The sequence below is a fragment of the Podarcis muralis genome, chromosome 4 (genome assembly GCF_964188315.1).
Source record: "Podarcis muralis chromosome 4, rPodMur119.hap1.1, whole genome shotgun sequence".
Classification (NCBI taxonomy): Eukaryota; Metazoa; Chordata; class Lepidosauria; order Squamata; family Lacertidae; genus Podarcis; species Podarcis muralis.
In genome coordinates this window covers 66,387,625-66,408,047 of record NC_135658.1, presented here as the reverse complement: position 1 = coordinate 66,408,047, position 20,423 = coordinate 66,387,625, and the positions used below count along the sequence as shown (strand labels likewise).

The window sequence follows — 20,423 nt, the reverse complement described above, 5'->3', positions numbered from 1 at the left end:
AAGTGTATGTAACCTGAAGCGTACGTAACCCGAGGTACCACTGTAATTAAAAGAGGGGGAAACATCATTTGCAGGACTTGTCAGGTTTCACTTGGGTGAGAATCCCTGTGACTTTACTTCTCCCTGGTAAATGCATAAAAGGGAAAAGTTTGGTTAGTGCAGCCTCTCCTTTATGATAGGAGAAAAGATGCACTGTTAAAATTCTCCCTCCCACATATTTCTTAAAATTTCCTCATGAAATCTGACAACACATTTTGTGTGTGTGGTAGAGAGCATTCAGCTGCTCACACAAAAATATGGAGCTTTTTAAAACTGAAGAAGTAACAGGCAAGTTTATACTAAAAATAATGTTGCTGAACTACAACTCCCATCATTCCTGACCATTGATCATGCTGGCTGTGGCTGATGGGAGTTGGAGTCCAACAGTGCAGGGGGAGGACAGATTCCCTATTCCTGCTGTAGGCAGGTAGTAAGGTCCATTCAACTCTCCTTCAAGAAGCCAAACCAAAGTGATCATGGCAGTTTGCTTTTAAAAGTGCGCTTCCATTTTTAAACACCAAACGTAAGCAGTAACAGGCAACACGTGGCTAATAATGTTCTAACAACACACACACACACACACACACACACACACACACACACACCTTGTATTATTTCACAATTTTAAAAGCAAAGGTGCTGTTCTTTCCATCAGGATCAGTTCTAATGTCAAAGTCAGGTAGGAAGAAGGTGACTAAAGAAAGGGGAGGCAGAATGAAAGAGAACAGTTCTGCTCTCCTGACCTGAGCACCCTTATTGCTTTTTAAACCCTTCCCCGAGGATAACTTGGAGACCGTGGGAGATGAGTGGAGGTTTAAATATCTTAGAGGCCAGAATCTTTTTCTGTGGCAGAAATGGGGGGAATGTGGGATATATACATTATCAAGCTGTATTATTTAAGCTGTAAAATAGGAACTGATTTCAAAACACCATTTGATTCTAAGTATCAATTGCTGATGATACTTAACATCTGCTGGTGTCTATTTATGGCCCATCTGCTAGGAGTGCTTCTGCATCTCCTAAACCAGGCTTCCTCAACCTCTGCCCTCCAGATGTTTTTGGCCTACAACTCCCATGATCCCTAGCTAGCAGGATCTGTGGTCAGGGCTGATGGGAATTGTAGTCTCAAAACATCTGGAGGGCTGAGGTTGAGGAAGCCTGTCCTAAACTGCCTTCAGATGTCCTTCTAAAAGTCAGATAGTTGTTTATTTCCTTGACATCTGATGGGAGGGCGTTCCACAGGGCAGGTGCCACAAGCGAGAAGGCCCTCTGCCTGGTTCCCTGTAACTTCGCTTCTTGCAGGGAGGAAACCGCCAGAAGGCCCTCAAAGCTGGACCTCAGTGTAAATGAATGAATGCTCCAACTTGAAATAGCCAAGAATCTACTGTTAGTAGTCACTGACTGCTCCTTTACTAACTTTACCAAGGAGATGTAGGACCAGGCCATAAGGAAGTGATTATTACATGTGATACATGTGCCTTTACCTTTAAGAAAGACCAAAGCACTCCATTCCCTCTGCCTCACCTAAATCTCTCTTGGGTTCTCTACCCAGGCAGCCATATTGTAGCAAATTTCTTCCAAATAGTAAAGTTAATGGTCTTCTATCTAGGTCTGTTCCTTTTCTAGAGCAAAGTAGGTAGGAAATGTATAACAAAATAGCACCAAATTATCAAATGGGTTAATATGTTACTACATTTTGCTTTCAGAGTGTCCTGTTTCAATTTGTTGTCTCGTAAACAGAAGTACCTTGAACTGGAGAAGCTTCTGTGAGTACAAATCTGTTTCTTGGCCATAACAAACACATTTGAGATACTCAGATCATGAATACATGTGAATCCTTAAGTAAGAACCAAAACACGGTAGAGATGGGGAAGCTGTAGGCTTCAAGTAAGTTGCTGGACTACAAATTCCATCACCCCTATCATTGAACCCACTGGCTGGGGCTAATGGGATTTGGAGTTCAACACTAGACGCACTGGTTTCCTATTCCTGCATTAATAAATGAGTCAGGCCTTGGTGATGAGTTGGAGAGCTCAGAGAGCAATGAGGAACATTACCAAATTAAACAGCTGGTGCTCAGTTCATTAAAGAAACTAAATCAAAACCATGCCTAAAGAAAGTATAGAAAAACACAACCTTTCAGAATGCATTCATTTTAAATAATGATTCCAATTTACTGTAGTCCTAAGAGGCCAAAATGGTCCAAATCGGACTTGTTTAACTGCTGGTTTTCTAAAAAAGATATTGAACGTGAGGGTGAGGGAGGGGCAACTACCACCTTAACTTATATGCACAGGAGGATGAAATGTCAATTCCAGGGTGGGTAATGCCCCACCTAAGAAAATATGAATATTACATAAGAAAACATGTACACATGAAACTGAAAAAGCAAAGGCTTCTGGGGTAAATGCTACAGTTTTTAAGCCAAAAGGCATTAGATGATTTTTCCAGGTGCTTGCCTGAGCAATTATGTTTGGATTTGGGAGATATACAGCTTCCCTAAGGAGGCTACTGTTTTGGTTTGCAAGTAATAGTAATAGAAGCAATAACAGAAGTTACCTCTTTCCTCCCTGCCCTTTTTAGTATAGTCATATAGTTAAAGGAAGCATCTCTGTTCAGCGGCAGGATGCTGGGGGCAATGGCAGGAGCGTGTGCGAGTGCAACTTCAAGCCCTGTGTGTGGACTTTCTGGAAACAGTGGGTTAGCCATTGTGGGAATCAGAACATGGTGCATAAGATGGTCCCTTTAGGGCAGGGGTAGATGCCTTCAGCCTGTGGGCCAGTTTTGGCTTGCCAGGGGATCCAGTTTGGCCCACAGGCTCCATAGGTGATATCAGCTGATGGGTGGGAGGGCAGAATTTAACCCTCCATTGGCTGTGCAGTCCTTCTAGCTCAGCTTTGTCTGTATTGACTAGTAGTGGCCTTCTGGGATTTCAGGTAGGAGTCTCTCCGTACCTGGAATCTGGGATCTTCCACCCTCAAAGCAGCTAGCTTCTCTACCACTGAGTTATGGTCCTTTGCCAAGAGGCGCAAAGATAACCTCTGTAACATGCAGGGTTGACTCCCGACCTTTTGCTGCATCAAGGGAAATTGACAAGATGGTGAGCCCGTCTCCTTTGAGCCCAACCAACAGGGAGTTGAATCTTACTTGGTCAGGCTTGTCCAAAGGGCAGACTGTATAGCACATGCATAGCTGACAGCTCTGTCCTCCAACACCTTCCCAACATTTCCTGCTCCCAGCATCTGCTACCTGAAGTACTTGCCACGCTCTGCCAATGATAGGGCTTGGCCTGCAGGATCTGTGCATAGGATAGGTAAAGGTAAAGGAACCCCTGACCATTAGGTCCAGTCGTGGCTGATTCTGGGGTTGCGGTGCTCATCTCGCTTTGTTGGCCGAGGGAGCTGGCGTACAGTTTCCAGGTCATGTGGCCAGCATGACTAAGCCACTTCTGGCGAACCAGAGCAGTGCACGGAAACACCATTTACCTTCCCACTGGAGCGGTACCTATTTATCTACTTGCACTTTGACATGCTTTCAAACTGCTAGGTTGGTAGGAGCAGGGACCGAGCAATGGGAGCTCACCCCGTCGCGGGGATTTGAACCGCTGGCCTTCTGATCGGTAAGTCCTAGGCTCTGTGGTTTAACCCGCAGCTCCACCTGCGTCCCTTGTGCATAGGATACAGACTGCCTAGAGAAAGAGACTATTATGAGAGCACACCTTGTATTGCATTTATTTTCCACATTTATATTATAGCTTCCCTTTCCTCAGTCATTAAATCCACTGTATGTGTACAGGGGCTCCCAAGACAATCTCCCATCAAAGTTAGGTACTGACCAGACCAAGACCTGCACAGCTTCAGCAAGAAAGCAATGTCAAATGCCCACAGGTGCATCTATGTGTGTGTGCATAAAGAGGGGACTGTGCAGAAACTAGTGATCATTTGCCCATTTTGTCTCTGCAGATCTATGGTCCACCTGCCAGAAAGAGACTGTTTCAAACTGCTGCCATGTTTTGACCGTAACCTGGAGACTGGTCGCTAGTGTAATTACTGCAGGGCTTGCATTCAGGATTAGAACCTTCAATCCAGTTATTTCATTGGCTTTAACTGATTTGTGCACTTCATCAAACAAGGCAACAGCCAAGTGAGGACCAGGGGATCCCTGAGCACCAAAGTCAGCAGCCTCTTCCTGCAAAATAGGCCAGAGAAGGGTGCTAGCCAGAATGCATTCAGGGGAAGCTGAAATAGCTTTGCATTTTATCTCCCATGTGCTTGTCCAATATCAAAGGACATCACTTGTAATTCCTACACTGCGTTAAATTTACTAAATTATTCATTCTGAATTATGCTCCCAGATGCTCTTGTCCTTCTGGAGAAGGTCTTTTGAAAGTCCCAGGGCTGAGCGCTTTCCAAGCAATCCCTGGCTGCTGATTATTGATATTGTGCTGTTACTTTGCCAAGTGTTTTAAGGTGCTCACCCTGTTCTTGTGAAACGAGCCCGTTTGCCAAACGCCACTCACTGACTCCATGGAAGAGAGGTGGGACTTGACTGGTCTCTCCAGCTTGTGACCCTAGCCCTTTGGAAGCATGGGAACTCCAAAACATTAGGAGGGCACCGAGTTGTCAAATGCTGGCGCAGGGCATGAACTTGGCCTGTGCTTTCTCCCTGGAAAAAAAAGACTGGAGCCTTAAGCAACACAGTGGCATTCCTAAGGAAGGACCTCCTTCCTGCTTTTCGAAACCCTCCAGCGCGCACCTCTCCTCTCCTCTGGGAGCATCTCGAAAGCGATCTTTCCCTTGGGCTGCCAAACTTCCCAAATCCTCCCTCCAGCTCCCAAGTTCTCATCCAGTGATGGTGGTAGTCCGCTAGCCAGCCAGCCAACCAGGCGCTGCGCGGAGCCTGCAGTGTCCCCTCGCGGTCGCGAGGGGGAATGCCTTTCCGTGCCCGCCGCCGCCTCCTTCCCTGCGCCGAGTGGGTGTCTCTCCCTGCCTGCCTGCTCTGCTCCTCCTCACAAAAGAGCGGCGCGCGTTCCTTTCTCCGGGTTTTCAAGGCGCCCTGTTAAAATCCACCTCTCGCGCCGAAGGCTCGGGCTGCGTAGCGAAGCAAGGGGCGCGCGGCAGAGGAGGGAGCTTGCCGGGAGCAGCAGCTGGAGAAGGAGAAGGAGGAGGAGAGCGAGGCGGCGGCGGCGGCAGAGGAGGCGGGTGGGAAGGAAGGAAGGAACTGAGCAGCAGCAGCAGCAAAGGTGGCCGCGGCCACTTCCCCGGAGCCCGCGCGGAGAGAGATCATGGGGGACCCGGCGCCTTCCCATACCGGCTGCTAGCAAGTGACGGGCGCTCGGGCGGAGGAGGAAGCCAGGCGAGTTTGGAAAGAGCCCGGAGAGAGACACTCGGCGCCGGGGACGCGAGGGCGGCAGCGGCTTCTTCGGAGGGCGAAGCGCGGCGCTCGCCCCGGCTCTCTCCCCAGCCATGCCTTTCGCCAAGCGGATCGTGGAGCCGCAGTGGTTGTGCCGCCGGCAGCCCATCGCCTCGGTGCTGGACGAGGGCGCGGGAGGCGAGCCGCCGCCGCCGCCTCCTGCTCCTCCTCAGCCGGGGAGCAGCCCGAGAGAGGAGCCGGGCGAAGCGGCAGCGGCGTCGGCTGCGACAGACGAGCCGGAGGAAGAAGCCGCGGGGCTGGCGGTGGTGCTGCCGGCCGATGGGCAGGAGAAGGAGGCGGCGGCGGCGGCGGCGCTGATGGTGCTGGACCTGTGCTCGCTCAGCAACGTGGCTCTGTCGCGGATCCTCCGGCAGCTCTCCGATGTGGCCCGGCATGCGTGCGCCCTCTTTCAGGAGATCGAGGGCGAGATCCAGATCACCCAGCGCAGGGTCCGGGCGCTGCACGGCAGGATCGGCGGCGTCCAAGGGGTTATACACAGCCTGGATCCCAAGCAGGAGGCAGTGCGTAAGTGGAACCTTTTTCTCTCCCTATCTCTCTCCGTCTATAGAGCTCTGGGTGCGCCTCTCTCCTTCCTTCGTTCCCCTTGGTGCGACCTTAGCGGTGGTTCACCTTGACCTCTGGCCAGTTTCACATCAAGGCGGGCCTGATGGGAGGGATGGGGGGTGTTAAAAAGGAGAATGGATCGCTGGGTGGCCTTTTGGGGGAGGAGGGCGGGGTGGCGATTTGCTTGAGGTGGCGAGATTGCTGGCAAGGAAGAGGGGTGATCCCCCAAAATTGTGGCGCGCGGACCCTTTGGAGGTGTGGCCCTGACAGAAATGGAGGTTGTCGAGTGTATATACAAGACACACACACCCCTCCCAGTGTTTATAGCTGTCCGTGAAGCTGCAGTGTGTACCGAACTTTTTACCCCTCTCCGGGGGAATGTAAAGCAAAGGGAAGGATATTCCTTGGTGGGGTGTGTGTGGGTGTGTGTGTGTTTGGGGGGGTAGGTGGGAGTAAGTAGGGCGGGAGGTTGCGGATTGAACTGTGCGTAAAGTTTAGGGGTGTGCGCGTTTGGAGAGGCTTTCTCCAGGACGCGCTACTGGTGTGGAAGGCGCCTTCGCGGTTGTTTTGGTTGGAGAAGCGATTTCCTTGTTAAAACGCCGTGGGTGGTATGGAGAGGAGCCGCGATGGATCGCCTCTTCCAAGTCTGCTCTCGCCTCCCTCCTCCCTCCCCACCTGCCTCGGGATCCACATTCCTGCGAGCCCGGGGCCCAGGATGTGACTTTACCGAGCAGGATCGCGCCAACCCGAGTGGTTTTCTGCAGGTGGAATGGCTGAGCGGCGGATAAGGCGAAGGCGCCTGGTCCGATAGAGGGGTCGGGCAGGGAAGGCGGGAATCGACACCTAATCGCATTGGGAAGGTGAAAGAGGAGCGGAGGAGGGGATCCAGCGCTGGAGGATAAGCAAAGGGGTCCGGGCGGGGGGAGCAGGCATTTTTCAGCTCGCGACTACTCCCTGTGCAACGAGCGATCTGCCTGACCCACTTTTCTTGCTGATGCTGGAGACTTAAGGGAGGGGGCTCCTTCGCAGCAGGCTAGCTCCTTCTGCCTGTGCGTGAAGGCGTGAGTCTCCAAAAGCGTTTTTTCTCCTGTGTAGAGAATGGACACGCAAGGTGACCATTACCAAAGCAGATCTCCGTCCCTCGTTACTTGGCTTCCCGCTTCGCCTTCTGAGGTTTTTCTGGGAGGTTGCCTGCCTGATCGGTGTCTTGAAGTGCCTTCAAGGAGGCGATGATGGAGGGGGTGGGGCAGCTTTGAGGGATTCCTCAGGCACGTCTCTGCATCTCTCTCTCTGATTCCCCTCCCGCTTAGATTCCCCCACGAAATACCCTTCTCCGCCACCCTCTTTAAGCTCTCCCCATCAACCATCCTTTGAAGACTTGAAGTGGTGCAGGGTTCATTCTTAAGGCCAAGGTGGGTGCCTTGATTTTGGGCGAGCGACTGGCTGGCAGCTGCCTTGAGGAGGGATCTCTGATGTTGTTTTCAAGTGAGCTGGTGGCTCTCAACATATGTGCTCATCCTTCACAGCGACAAGAGCAAAAGGCAGGCACAGGACCTCCAGCCGTTGCCAACATCTGGATGTGGCTTGCAGAACAATTGATGCCTGGAGGTTGGGTCCTTATTGTGGATCCTCCTTTGCAGCAATTTCATGCTAGTGGTTTTATCTTTATAGAGCAAGCTTTGGGTCGATGTTATACACACAAAACAATGATTTCCTACACACCCACTTTTGTAAAGGAGCATAGCTGCAGAATGATGATCTAGGCTAGATGATTGTCGCTCTTGCTCTTGTAAATGTCTACAGCCATTGTGATGAAACACAGGAGGTGAGTCTCCACTGAGAGGTACCAGGGCCATCTTAAGCATATCTGGCGCCGTGGTGCAAAGATCCTTCCGATGCCCCCCCCCCCCATTTCCCAGAGTTGTCAACCTTTTTTTAGGGAACACCAGCAGCAGTGGAGGAAGCCTCTTGGGATGGGATGGCACTGCTGGCGACATGCCCAGCTTTGCGGGGGCTGGAGGAGGCGGGCTCAGCTGGTCACTTCGTGCCACGGTGGCCACGGCAAGCAGAGGCTCCGGGTGCGGCGCTGCTTCGGCGCAGCATGATTGAGGCAGGTGAGGGTGGCGAGCAGGCTGGGGGAGCCAGCCCCGTGGAGATCCATGGTGCCTGATGCCTTGCTCGAAGATGAGGATGGCGCCATGCGTGCCTGTGCCTCACCCCTTGGGTGAGTGAGCACACTGAGCGAGCAGGGGTGCGTGCGCCACTCCTACCAAGTGTCAGTTCGGTTTTTTCCCTTTTAGCCTTCTGGCGCCCCACAGAATTCGGCTAAAAGGGGAAAAACCAAGCCGACGCTCAGTGGGAGCGGTGCATGCACCCTCGCTCACTCAGCGCGCTCATTTGGTGTTCCCCGGACTCTCGCCTGGTGCCCTCCAGAACGTGGTGCCCCAGCACCCCGCACCACTAGTGTCTATGGGTAAGACAGCCCTGAGAGGTACAGAAATGTGTACTTGAGTTCCAGGGCTGCTTTCCTGGCCAGCAGCCCCACACCTTTCACTCTGTGGCCATAGGCAGTTTGTGGCCATTCATTGAAAGCGAAAACTTACAGAGAGAGATAGAGAAAGAAACCTTCTCACTAACATCAACTGTTCACGGGGCTTTTCCTGACCTGAAACATCAACCAGCATGATCTGAGGAAGTGCAGGTTCTTTGTGTGCTAATCAGCAGAATATAATTGAGCATTAATGTAAGGCAGATAAGCTGTGCAAGTTGATTAGAGCTTCAGGCTCTGCTTTGTAGTCTTGCAATGTGGTACCATAACAAATGAGAACTAGCCTTATTTTTTTTTAGCTCTTTGTAGTGCCACCTAAAGTCTTTGCAGGAAATGTCTATGTGCACAACAAACTGAGGTTGGTTTCATACCAGTTCGAATGGTGTTGCTTCCCCCAAAGATCTGAACATTCTCTGCTGAAGATGTCTGTTCCAGAACTATGGTCCCCAAGGGCCCCCTGGGCAGAGTGACTGATTTTCATATCCAGTCTAGGCTGCAACTCAGTGGTAGAGCATTGCATGCGGAAGGTCCCAGGTTCAATCCCTGAATTCTCCAGGTAGGGCTGGGAGAGAGCATTGTCTGTAACCCTGGAGAGCCTCTATCAGTCAGTGTGGACAACACTGAACTAGAATGGCCCACGGTCTCCCGGGCCATAATCCAACACTCTAAGCCAGTGGTTCTCAAAGGGTGTGGCAGGAGAGGATGGCAAGTGTGGTGGGGAATATTCAAGGACAATCAAAGAAACAATTAAACATTTCAGAATAGTATATTATAGTATCAAAAATTATTATTATTTAATTTGTAGAATAAATAGAACAACTGCCAGAAGTTTTTGTGTGTGTGTGTTTTCCCAATGTATTTCTTATCAATTAAAAATTTGGCACAAGCAAATTTTTATGCTGAAAGTGTGGCCCAGAGAAAATAGTTTGAGAACCTCTGCTCCAACTATTGCACCACACTGGTGTTTAACTGCATGCACACACCATTTTTGGGATGGAGTGAGCTGCCTCCTTTGTGTCATAATGGAGTTACACCAAAAATGGAAGGGTTCCCAACTCCTCAACCTGGAGAAGAACTCTTTTTTTAATGGACTGTGGTAGATACATACATGGCAACACAGCATCCATTTTTAAGTATCACAAATGGGAGGCAGCCAGAACATGCTGTGAAGTGACTGTATTTAAACCTGATTCTTCTGGCACATGTAATATGGGTCATGATGGGCCAAGGAAAATGGAAATGAATCATGTCTCACCAGCTGGGAAGGAAGCACTGCCGTATCCTCCCTTTAAGGACACCCTAGGCCAGCCTTTGCCACCCTGGTGCCCTCCAGATGTTATTGCTTATAATGTCATTGGTCCCAACCAGTGGCACACTCCAGATGTTTGGAATGACTACTCCTATTAGCTGCAGCCAGCACATTTGTACTGGGTGAAACTGATGGGAATTGTGGTCCAAAACATCTGAAGGGCATCCAGCTGGTGAGACTGCCCTAGACTCACATACCATATTTTTCCTTGTACAAGATGTTGATTTCACCCCATTTTTTGTCAAAAATTGGGGGTCGTCTTATACATGGATTTATACAGTAAGTCTTGGGTGAACTGGTAGCTCCTGAGTCACCAGTGCTGTGGAGCTGGTTGAAGAGACAAGATGGTGCCAAGATGGTGCCGAGGCAAGGAGGGAACTTGGCCACGATTCTGTCAGCTCTCAACTGCTATGCCAAAACACAGGGGATCACACAAAAGCTCAACAACTTTTTTTGGCAATTTTCCAACCCCCCCCCAAAAAACTCAACTCTTTGAGTGATTTCCCTAAAAAACTGAACAACTTTAAAATACTGATTTCTTAATTTTGGGCTCCCCAAAGTAGGGTTTGTCTTATACATGGGGTCGTGTTATACATGGAAAAATGTGGTATATTTCCAAATCTCCACTAAACGCATGTTTCCCGCTGAACGTCCTGTGCTTTAAAGTTGTTTGGTTATATTTCCCAAGGCACTGAGGAATAATGTTTTTAATTGAAACTGCAAACACCCCCTCCCCCCCCATATTTTTAAAAATGTGTTATGAAGTCATTAGATTGTCACTGTTGCTGTAAAGACAATTGGTGCTATTTCACTCCAAACTGCAGCACAGGGAGCTGAGGATATTTGTTTAAAAAAACCAGCAGTGCTGCTGAGGATACTTAGAAATCTAGTAATGCTATATCTGAGCCCTCTCCCTCTCATACTGAGTACGTAGTTAGAAAGATTTAATTAGGAAAAATTAATTCTTAATTACTGTGTGTCCTTGTCCACGTAAGTTGAGGAATGCACATGTACGAGACGAACACTTGCTCAGATCTATAGTTTGAGTGACAGTGTGAGATGGGACGAATTATACACTTAAACAAGGGGCAGATGAGCAACACAACAACAGATCGGAGTTCAGAAGCGGTATGCTGTTTCTCACAAAACAGAAAGATGAATTACAAAGGCCTGCTCAGTACTGGGGCAGCAATTACTTGGCTAAATATAGGGAGGAGAGGATGATGGGTGCTCGATAGGTTAGGTGTGCTCCGATAGGTTAGCTGCTCCGTGCGACTTCCCAAGCCTGGTTCTTGGAGAACAAGGTACCTTGTTGGTGAACAATTGGGGGAAAGGCTGTGATGGAAGGCTGAGGATACCTCACAGGCTTCCTGGAGCTCAGTATGGTGTGAAACTGCTTCGAATGCTTTGTGTCCTAACTTGAAACATGTAAGAAAATAGCAAAGATGTAGAAGATGGAAGGGATCACTAGGGGAAGAAAGTAGGAACAGCAGCTGAGCTAACTAGGAGGGAGGAAACAGACCAGCCTCCTGTTCACCACGACTGGATGAACTGGGCTTGGCTATGGTAGAACTGAACGCTGAGGGTTTTGAAGAGAAAACTCTCAGAGGCTTTGTATTCAAGAGAGGGTTTTCTTCCAGAGCGAACAAAAAAGAGAAGGTGGATAAGGTGTCTGGGATATTAGTGGACCTAAGCTTTCTTCCCATGATTTCTGAGTGCAGAAGTGTGGAGTTCAAAAGCTGCAGTGTGCATCATATGGATGTAATGGATGTTCACGCGTATTTCTATGATGTGTCTACCGCTGGCTTGCAGTATATCAAGCGTAGAGTCTCCTCTGAATAATGTTCCTTGAAGGGTTTAATTAGGTTAGGAAGCAGGTAAAGAGGAAGCCATTTGCTGGTCTTGGGAGTCTTGGGCTACTGTGCCTAACTGGCCAGAGTCCCTCCTTTTGACTGATGTAGGTCAGCCTTTGCCAGTCTGGTGCTGGTTGGCTCTGATGACAGTTGTGGTCCAAAATGGTGGTCCTGGTGTGGAGAGCACCAGGTTGGCAAAGGCTGCTGTAGGTAGAGGTTGGCACGGGCACTTTGAGCCTAAGTTTTTCCTTAGCCATCCACCCCCATGCAAACCTGTGTCCCTCTGTGTGTGGATTTCGGGGTGGGGATAGATTTAAGAACTGAGATTTTCGCAGCAAGCTCAAAATTATGCTTCCTCGGTAACACCCCATCCAGGCAAAAGGCAAGCGACCTTGAAATGGAACCTGTCCATGATTATATTGACAAAGTAATAATAGCTTTGACCTAACTCTTCCTTTCCCTACCTGCACCAGTTGTTTCATTGAAGGACAGTACAACATAGCTTAATGCGACTTCTAACTGCTGCTCCCCTCCGTGCTGAACTAATTCTATAGAAATTAGAAATAACTAGCTCTGTTTGGTCAAAGGGAGAGCATGCATCTAGCTGTCATTATATTGTCATAGCAAGCCCGTCAAGAATTGGCTTGACCTAATTTATTTACCGGTCAGAGTATTAGGGCTGCCTTTCCTTTAATCCTCCCAGTGGCTGCCCATCCAAATGGTTGACACGGAAAGAAAGCAAAGGGACACGGTGCCATGCTCTCTTTTTCAGTGCACAGCTGCGTCTTGTCTCCAGCCACATGCGGATTCACCATTGTGCTAAGCAAGCAATGGAGTGTGGCCCCAGTCGGAGGATAGGTCCTCCTCTTGCAGTGCATCCCTCCTAGATGTGCCCTTTTCCCTACAATGGGAAATCTAGGCTGTGTACGCACTCCCATTTACTCCTCATCCATTGTGCTCCCACCGCTGGTTTGGCAAGCAGCATAACCATGACATGAGCCACATTCCATATCTAGCCTGTTGTTTCTTAGGAGATAGTGTGTTTGGATGAATTTCCCTCCAAACCAGCTTTGATCCAAACTGAGAAAAAGAATGATAGATAGCTGTGTTTTAAAGCTTATAGCATGTATACAGCTTCTGTCTCTGAGCATCCTTACGCTGAACTTCTAAGTAGGAACAGGGGTTTTTTTGGGGGGGGGGGGAATGGGAGGTTAACTTGTCACGTGAAAAATGAGTTGGCTTGATCCATGGATAGGTGGTTCAGTCAGTAGTGAAGCACTAGCAAGATGGTTTCAGAATAAATACAACTCAACATTCATTTTAGTACTGATCTATACATGCAGAAGGACGCGGGTGGCGCTGTGGGTAAAAGCCTCAGCGCCTAGGGCTTGCCGATCGAAAGGTCGGCGGTTCGAATCCCCGCGGCGGGGTGCGCTCCCGTTGCTCGGTCTCAGCGCCTGCCAACCTAGCAGTTCGAAAGCACCCCCGGGTGCAAGTAGATAAATAGGGACCGCTTACTGGCGGGAAGGTAAACGGCGTTTCCGTGTGCTGCGCTGGCTCGCCAGATGCAGCTTTGTCACGCTGGCCACGTGACCCGGAAGTGTTGTCTGCGGACAGCGCTGGCCCCCGGCCTCTTAAGTGAGATGGGCGCACAACCCTAGAGTCTTGCCAGACTGGCCCGTACGGGCAGGGGTACCTTTACCTTTATACATGCAGAACAATTCCATAGTACAGTGATCCCCCCCTCCCTGGGACTGTAATATATCAGACTGACAGCAGGAGACAACTAAAAACAAATCTGCGATCATAGAAAACTAGGATGTCTGAAAGAAAGAGGCTAGGTTCAAACCATATTCTCCATGACATGTGTGCATTTTGTTCACAGGAAGTATTTTAATTTTAGTTTACTTTGGTGGGTGGACACTCAAACTGTGTTTGCTAGCCAAACCTACTTGAAGGCTGAATGGCCCTGTTGAGAAACATCAAGTGATTCTGCTCCGTGTGTAGACCAGCCACTATTTACATATTTAGCATCCGTGATGGAGCCCCTGGGAATGTTTGGGCTTAGCCCTATTCCCTCAACATTACCCCAAGCACCAGCAAGTGCACTCCAATTGATGCGTTATTGGTGTCATTCAGAAAGAGTCTACTTCTACATGAATAAGCTTTCCAATGTGGGGATGGTAAACCTGATCCATTAGACTTTCTCTCTCTTCGGAGAAAACCTTAAACATGTAGAAGATACCCCCTTAAGACTGATGCTGATACAGTCCCCTTCCCCGGTCCATTCTCATGCTTGGTAGTAAAAGGTTCCAGACCCCCTTCAGCACTTTGCGGCAATGCAGTAAATGTGGCTTGCAGTGACAGCAATTTGGATGGGAGAGTGGATACTTATGACCCTGTCACACGGTGAAGATTAAGGAGCACAACAACAAAGATTAGAGCAAAGACATTATTCTGAGAGTCTTAGCCAGTTCAGCTGACAGTATAACTCTTGGAGCATTGGGTAATAAACATCCGTGGCCCCTCTGCAGTTCATAACCTCCATTCATGAAATGGTATCCACCTGACCTAGGTCATTCCTGGGTCAAATGGAGGAGATGCTGTCAGTCATTGAGGATGCCTGATTTATATGCATGCCTCTCTGTCTTGTATTTAGTGTCTTGATCCAAGTTGGCTGCAGCTGAAGCTGGAGAGGGATCATGCCCCGAAACATTCTGAAATGGTTCATGCAAATAGGATGACACTAGTGTAGCCAGTTAATGAGTGAAGAGCATCTCTATTTTTCCCCCTGAGTTGCATTCTGTAACGCAGCCTGGACAGAATTTGTCTCTTTCGTACGCAGTAAATAAACAATGATATTGTCAGTTAAAGAGTTACAAAGTGAGAAATTTGCTGGAGAATGTTTTTGTACAAAACTTATTCCTGTCATTTTGCTAGGTAGTTTCAAAACCCTCCTGATTCCACATTTACTTTGGCTGATCCCTGGGTTAGGCTGGCCTGGGGCAGGTTTCAGGCCTGTGAAAGTGACTTGAGGATTACTTACAAAACATCCAAATGAAGAACATAGCTGTAAAACCAAACTACCATAGTTCGATTTAATTAATTTCAAAAACTGACAAGATAAAGCCTCCTAGCATAACAATGTTAACTTAATGCTACGATTTTCTTTCCAGCCTTGTCTTTCCTGTAACAGACAAAACCTCATAAAGAACTCATGGCAGGTTTAGCTTGTTTGTTTATTTTTCCATTTAAACTTGAACTTTCCTTTTGTACTGAAGCAGCTTCCCTTCTTTTATATTAAGAATTTGGAAAATCCACTGGACTCTTCTGAGCCAGAAGATTAAACCTGAAAGACATGGGGAAAGGTTATTGATCCGGAGCAGGAGGAAAACGTATTTCCATCCGACCTCATGCAGACTTGGGGGTGGGGTGGGGGAAGCAGGGATTTGTGTCTGTGAGGCTTTCTGCCCAAGCACATGTTGTTGCTATAATTCTTTTTAAATGAAGGTTTGCATTTTTGCACATATTGAAGTCTTGCTTGCCAACTTTCCTGCTTAATGCTGGCAGTATTAAGATTTTCTGAAGTGGGCACTAAGGTTTATTGATACCCTCTCACCAACCCAGACCAAAGCATCTAGAACTGAAGAACTGGGGTCAGCTGGAGGCCGTGTGGGAAAGTGGTTGCTGCTGCTGCTGCTGCGCTACCACATGCATTAGCTGTTAGACGAGGAGGCTGAGCAGCCTAAACTAAACCCTGCTGCGCCTCTGGTCTCTTCAGGGCCTTTCCCGCCTTCACAAGTCCCCTTGAGGCTCCAGGAGGGTCTCCTTGTGAGCCATGAGGTCTCTCCCGCCATTTCCTGGTTTGATTTAATTTCCTGGCACTGCATGTATACGTGGTCGAGGGGTGGGGAGGATACCTGTACACAATCAGAAGAAGAAGAGGGTGCAGACTGTAGCTGCTTGAAATGTTTTAGTTGGCATATGTGTCTGTCATGTGCCCCCCCCCCAAAAGTGATTTGTGAAACAGCCTGAAGGAGCTAGGTAAAAACCTTCATTGTTTTTATAGGAGCAGAACTGTGTGAAAATGTTATAACCTGCAGTACTTTGCTGAGCAAGTTTCTCTCCATTTCTGCTGTTGTTGCTGGATTAAGAAATAAATACTCATGGGATTTCTCTTGCTCTGCTAACTTTCCCATGGCCTAAGCCTCCACAATGTGTTCTGCAACTCCTGCAGGGACACAAACCCCGAGGATGAAATATGTCACCCAGCGTGTCCCTAGTTATAGCCCATGGTGATTTTCAGAATTATGACCACAGAGTTGCTGTTTATTTGGGAATGCTTGGGTTATACTGAGTGACATTTTCCTGTCTTCTACATTGCCAGGAGCATTAAAATGACAATAGTCAGGTTGGGACATAATTTGTGAAGATGCTTTGGGCTTTATGCTTCAGCCCATAGTGGTATAGGAACCTGTCACTGCTTCATACCAGCGTAAGTGAGAAAAGGGATTCACTGTGGTACGGCACGTGATAATCCCATGACAGATGCATATGGAAAAATGATGTTGGAACTGCCTTTACTGAGATGATTCCTTCAGCGGGATACTGATTTTCGACTGGATATTCTTAGTGGAATTTTCCCATAATGTTGCATGTATAATCATTTATAATGTATGTACAGAGAACAATTCAGCAGAATTAGACCAGAATTTAAATTCCTTTTGACTGTTAGAAATATGATTTCTATATGATTTATGGCTGCTGTAAAAAGCGATTAAGACTAATATGCATGAACATGCATGTTATAAATTGTTTTCATAATATCTCTTCTTATTTCTGTCTCTCCCATTTACAAGACAGTTTAGAGATAAATAATCTCAGTGTGAGAAAATGTAGTGTGCAATTTATCATGTGACTGCTATGTTGTTGCTAATAGAGCAAAATAGGCTTTGGGCTTATTTTCACACATAGTTTGCATGAACCGAGACTCTCCCTCCCTTTCTACGATGAGATTATTTTTATACAGGAAAAATGTGACGTAACACACTACCTTGGTGGGATTCCTTTTTCTAAATAATAAATGCTTTAGCTTGACTTTTTTGGAAGAAATTGGAAAGGAGAAATGTCTGGAATATTTCCAAAAACTATTGTTTAGTATGAGCTGGGGCTGAAGGAATGGACTATTTGGGGAGAAATTGTGAATATAAAATTATGCCTTTCAAACTCTGCTCTTGTTCAAGTGAATCGGATTTTGTTGACATTTCTTGCATAGTCTGTCTTGTGATTTATACTCCAAGGATTAGATTCTGTCTGGCCCTTAACATAGGTATGCAAAGGTATGGGTGAGAAAGGAATGGGCGTAACAAATCACTTCGGCTCTGTGAAAGAATGGGATGATGTAAGGTGGTGGTGGTGGGGAGGAGTTGTGTTCAGAAAAATGGAAGCGTTTCCCAAATGAGAAGTTGTGATTTTGAACCTAAAGAACTGTGTTGACTCATGAAAGGCACTTGTGCTTGCCCTGTGGAGTTTCTGCTACCCCTCTTTTCAAATTGCAGCCTCCATTGCAGATTGCCAGTGAGTTTCTAAAGCATCTTGCCATGCCGTGAGTGGAGCAGAGACAATTCCCATTCTCGGGGAACACGTTGCACTGTCTCTTAGAGCCTGTTTGTGCTATTCCAAACACATTCCTTACTGCTCTGGAGACTGTAATGAGCCTGGCTGCCCAGATCTCCTTGCTCCACCCGTTTTTATGGCCTGTCCAATGATGACATCTGACAACTGTCGGGATTACCACTCCCATGGCAATATTTGATGGCCATGTTATGATGTCTAAAGAAGAGCAAATGCAATTGATTCTATCAACTTTTTTTTTAAAAAAGGCAGGCTTCTTTCCCAAAAGCTGTGCTTTTATATCCTCTAACCAAATGTCAATATAAAAACTTTCCGCTGGAACTGCACCAGCTATTAAACCCAAGCTATTAAATGGAGAAGATGAACTCTCTCAGCGTATCTGAGTGGTAGATAGGCTGTGCATGATGCGGTCTTTGATCCCTTTGATGTAATTAGCATGAAGCAAGATTAGCAGTGTTTCTAATTGCCTCAAGATTTGGAATTTTATACACAAATTCCTATGTGTTCAAGGGGAGACGAGTGAAAATGTAAGGAAATTATAAGCGTATAATGTGCAGAGAAAGGGCAAGTCACAGCGTTTCTGTATGTCGAAAATAGTGTTTTGCTGATAGTTAATTTGGTTCGCAGCAAATATGTATATATACTTGTAATATTTCAGAGCAACTAAGTAGGTGCATGCGGACCATGTTTTAACTTGGAACTTCACATGGTCATGTAGGACAGCTATATTGAGACTGGAGTGCTATGCCCATTTATCTATCAGTAAGTCCCACGGAACTCAATGGAATTGAACGTATTGCTGGGCAGACACACATAGAAGGGGTAGACAAGAGTTAAGTGTTGCTGGATCTACTTTGTTTTGACTAGAAACCCAAGATCTACCAACCAGGAGTGACCAACTGCATGCCCACAGCTAAGAGTTGAAAACAACAGGATGCCTCTGAGCCTGGGAGTTTATATTCTGTCACAGAACTGAACTGAGGTCACATCCCTTTCCCACGAAAGTTAGCTGTCTTCATTTCAGCAGCCTGATTAAGGAAGAAAAAGTTGCTTTGCTGTTGTTAAAAAATTAGGAGTCAGAGACCCTTGCCGATCTACTGCAAATCAAATGAAGATCTACCAACAGATTCTAATCTACCCTCTGCTCATCCCAGTATATGGGACTGCAGTGTCACCTGTTAAGTAGGAAGCCACCTTACCTTGGACTGTTTGACTTTTGTAGTCTAGCATTGCCAACTCTGACTGGTAGCAGCTCCCTAGGATTTCAGACTTTCACCACCAGCTTACCTGCTCCTTTTAACTAGATATGCCAGAAATTGAATTTAGAACTTTGCATGCAGAGTGCCCCATCTCTGAGCTAATAGTTAGCTTCTCCAATAGTTATTCTTCTGTTCGTCTTAGGGGGCCCAGCTACATATTACATACAATTGACATGTTACATATTACATATTACATACAATTGACATGGTTAGCATTCATGTGATTTGTCTAATATTAAACACCAAGGATGTGTTTGGTGGGTGTCATTGTCTACACCACAGGGCATGGGGAGGGGAGTCTTAAGTCCTTTGTCTCCAGCCATGATTTCATTAAATATATCTGCCCCCCATCCCCATGCAGCAGTTAGCATTAGGCAAAAACCACATTAGTGCCAATGAGAGTTTCTCCTCCACCACAACAAAAGCTAGTTGTGTAGTAGGGGAGATATTGCAAGATTTCAGCTTGATGTGGACAACCCACCCCCCACTTGCCTGATACAGAATTTAAGAAAAATCTCACCACATGTTTGCAGATCATGCTACCAGTGTAATTCCAGTTAGGCACTCAGTTTGTCACATTGTTAAACTTTGTTTTATCAAAGTTATTGGAGAAAAAGCAACTGTGAATGGAAATCAACTGGTAATCAGGTGTCTTTTAAGGGAAAAATATGTTTCGTGTAAGCTTAGATTTGTATTTCACTTCTAACCACCTTCTTTACCGGAAAGTAGACCCTGGTGAATTCAATAGAATTTTCTCCCTAGCAATGATTGCCTACTATTGTGAGTTTAAGCGTGCTTAGTTGGGAGAATCATTCATCAACTTCATTCAGTTGCATGGAAATGTGCTTAGAACCTGATTATAATTAATGAGTATGGTAGACTGTAAGGGAATATTTACTTACGAGTGCTGCACTGGGCATCCTGTACAATGTACATCTGCACTGGTCATGGTGGTGCAAGCAGCGACGACCTCTGCTGAAGCAACCTCCATGGTCTAGCAAGCTCCCTGCCACTCTCCCCAAGCACTTTCCTGTAGTATGTGTTTTCATTTACCTGTTTGTGTCATCTGTAGCAGTTCACTCTTCAAGCACCTGACAGTAGTGGATCTTGAAGCCAGGACTGTGTGTGTTGGGGGACAATGGGAATGTCTGGCTGGTGCAGTGTCCCCTCTTGGTCTCCTACCACTGTTGGGCTGAAGGAAGATGTGTAGCATTATAAGTGTGTGGAATATTTTGAAGGCACAGTTTCTGTCCTGGAAACCCACTTGACTCTATGAGAATATGTAAGCCAACCACTTCCACCCCTCTTAAAATCTGTCATGTTTGCTTTTCACCCAGGAATCTCTGAAAACTTGGGGCATAGTTCTCTGCTGGTGTGGACAACATGGAACTGAAAGGCCCCATGGATCTGCACAGCAGGAGTTTTGGCAGATGTTCATTTTCATAACCCATGGTTTTGCAACTCTCCATTGTTTGATTAAAAACAGAATTTCTGCTTCACCTATTAGTGCTAAGCTGAGATTCTTTGAAAGTAAACTTAGCAGACTGTCCTCCCAACTGCACAGGAAGAGGAGAGATTGGGAGGGGAGGAAGCTCGCCCAGTACTTTCCTCTGGTTGATGAAGGCTCATTCACATGGCACTAAACTATGGTTTAGGTCTGCATGCAAACATGGCAGTGCATGGAAGGCCTCAGCCAATCTAGAAAAAGTCCAAATTGCTGACTTATGATGAAATATAAACTCTCTGCTATAGTTTTGTTGTTATAGTCAGATCTTTACATTTGTGATGAGTGGAACGGTAACATT

General features: G+C 47.1%; 1 protein-coding gene across 2 annotated transcripts in view; it reads left to right on the top strand.

Moving 5' to 3' along the window:
- The first annotated feature begins 5,019 nt into the window (after nucleotides 1–5,019).
- NHS (NHS actin remodeling regulator) overlaps nucleotides 5,020–20,423 on the top strand; it is a 235,937-nt gene continuing 220,533 nt past the window's right edge. The window contains exon 1 of one of the 2 annotated variants that reach the window (XM_028727592.2): nucleotides 5,020–5,976. In XM_028727592.2, the coding sequence (XP_028583425.2) occupies nucleotides 5,505–5,976 (472 nt within the window). In that variant the 5' untranslated portion in view covers nucleotides 5,020–5,504. The remainder of the gene's footprint in view (nucleotides 5,977–20,423) is intronic. The other variant, XM_028727590.2, reaches the window with a different exon arrangement.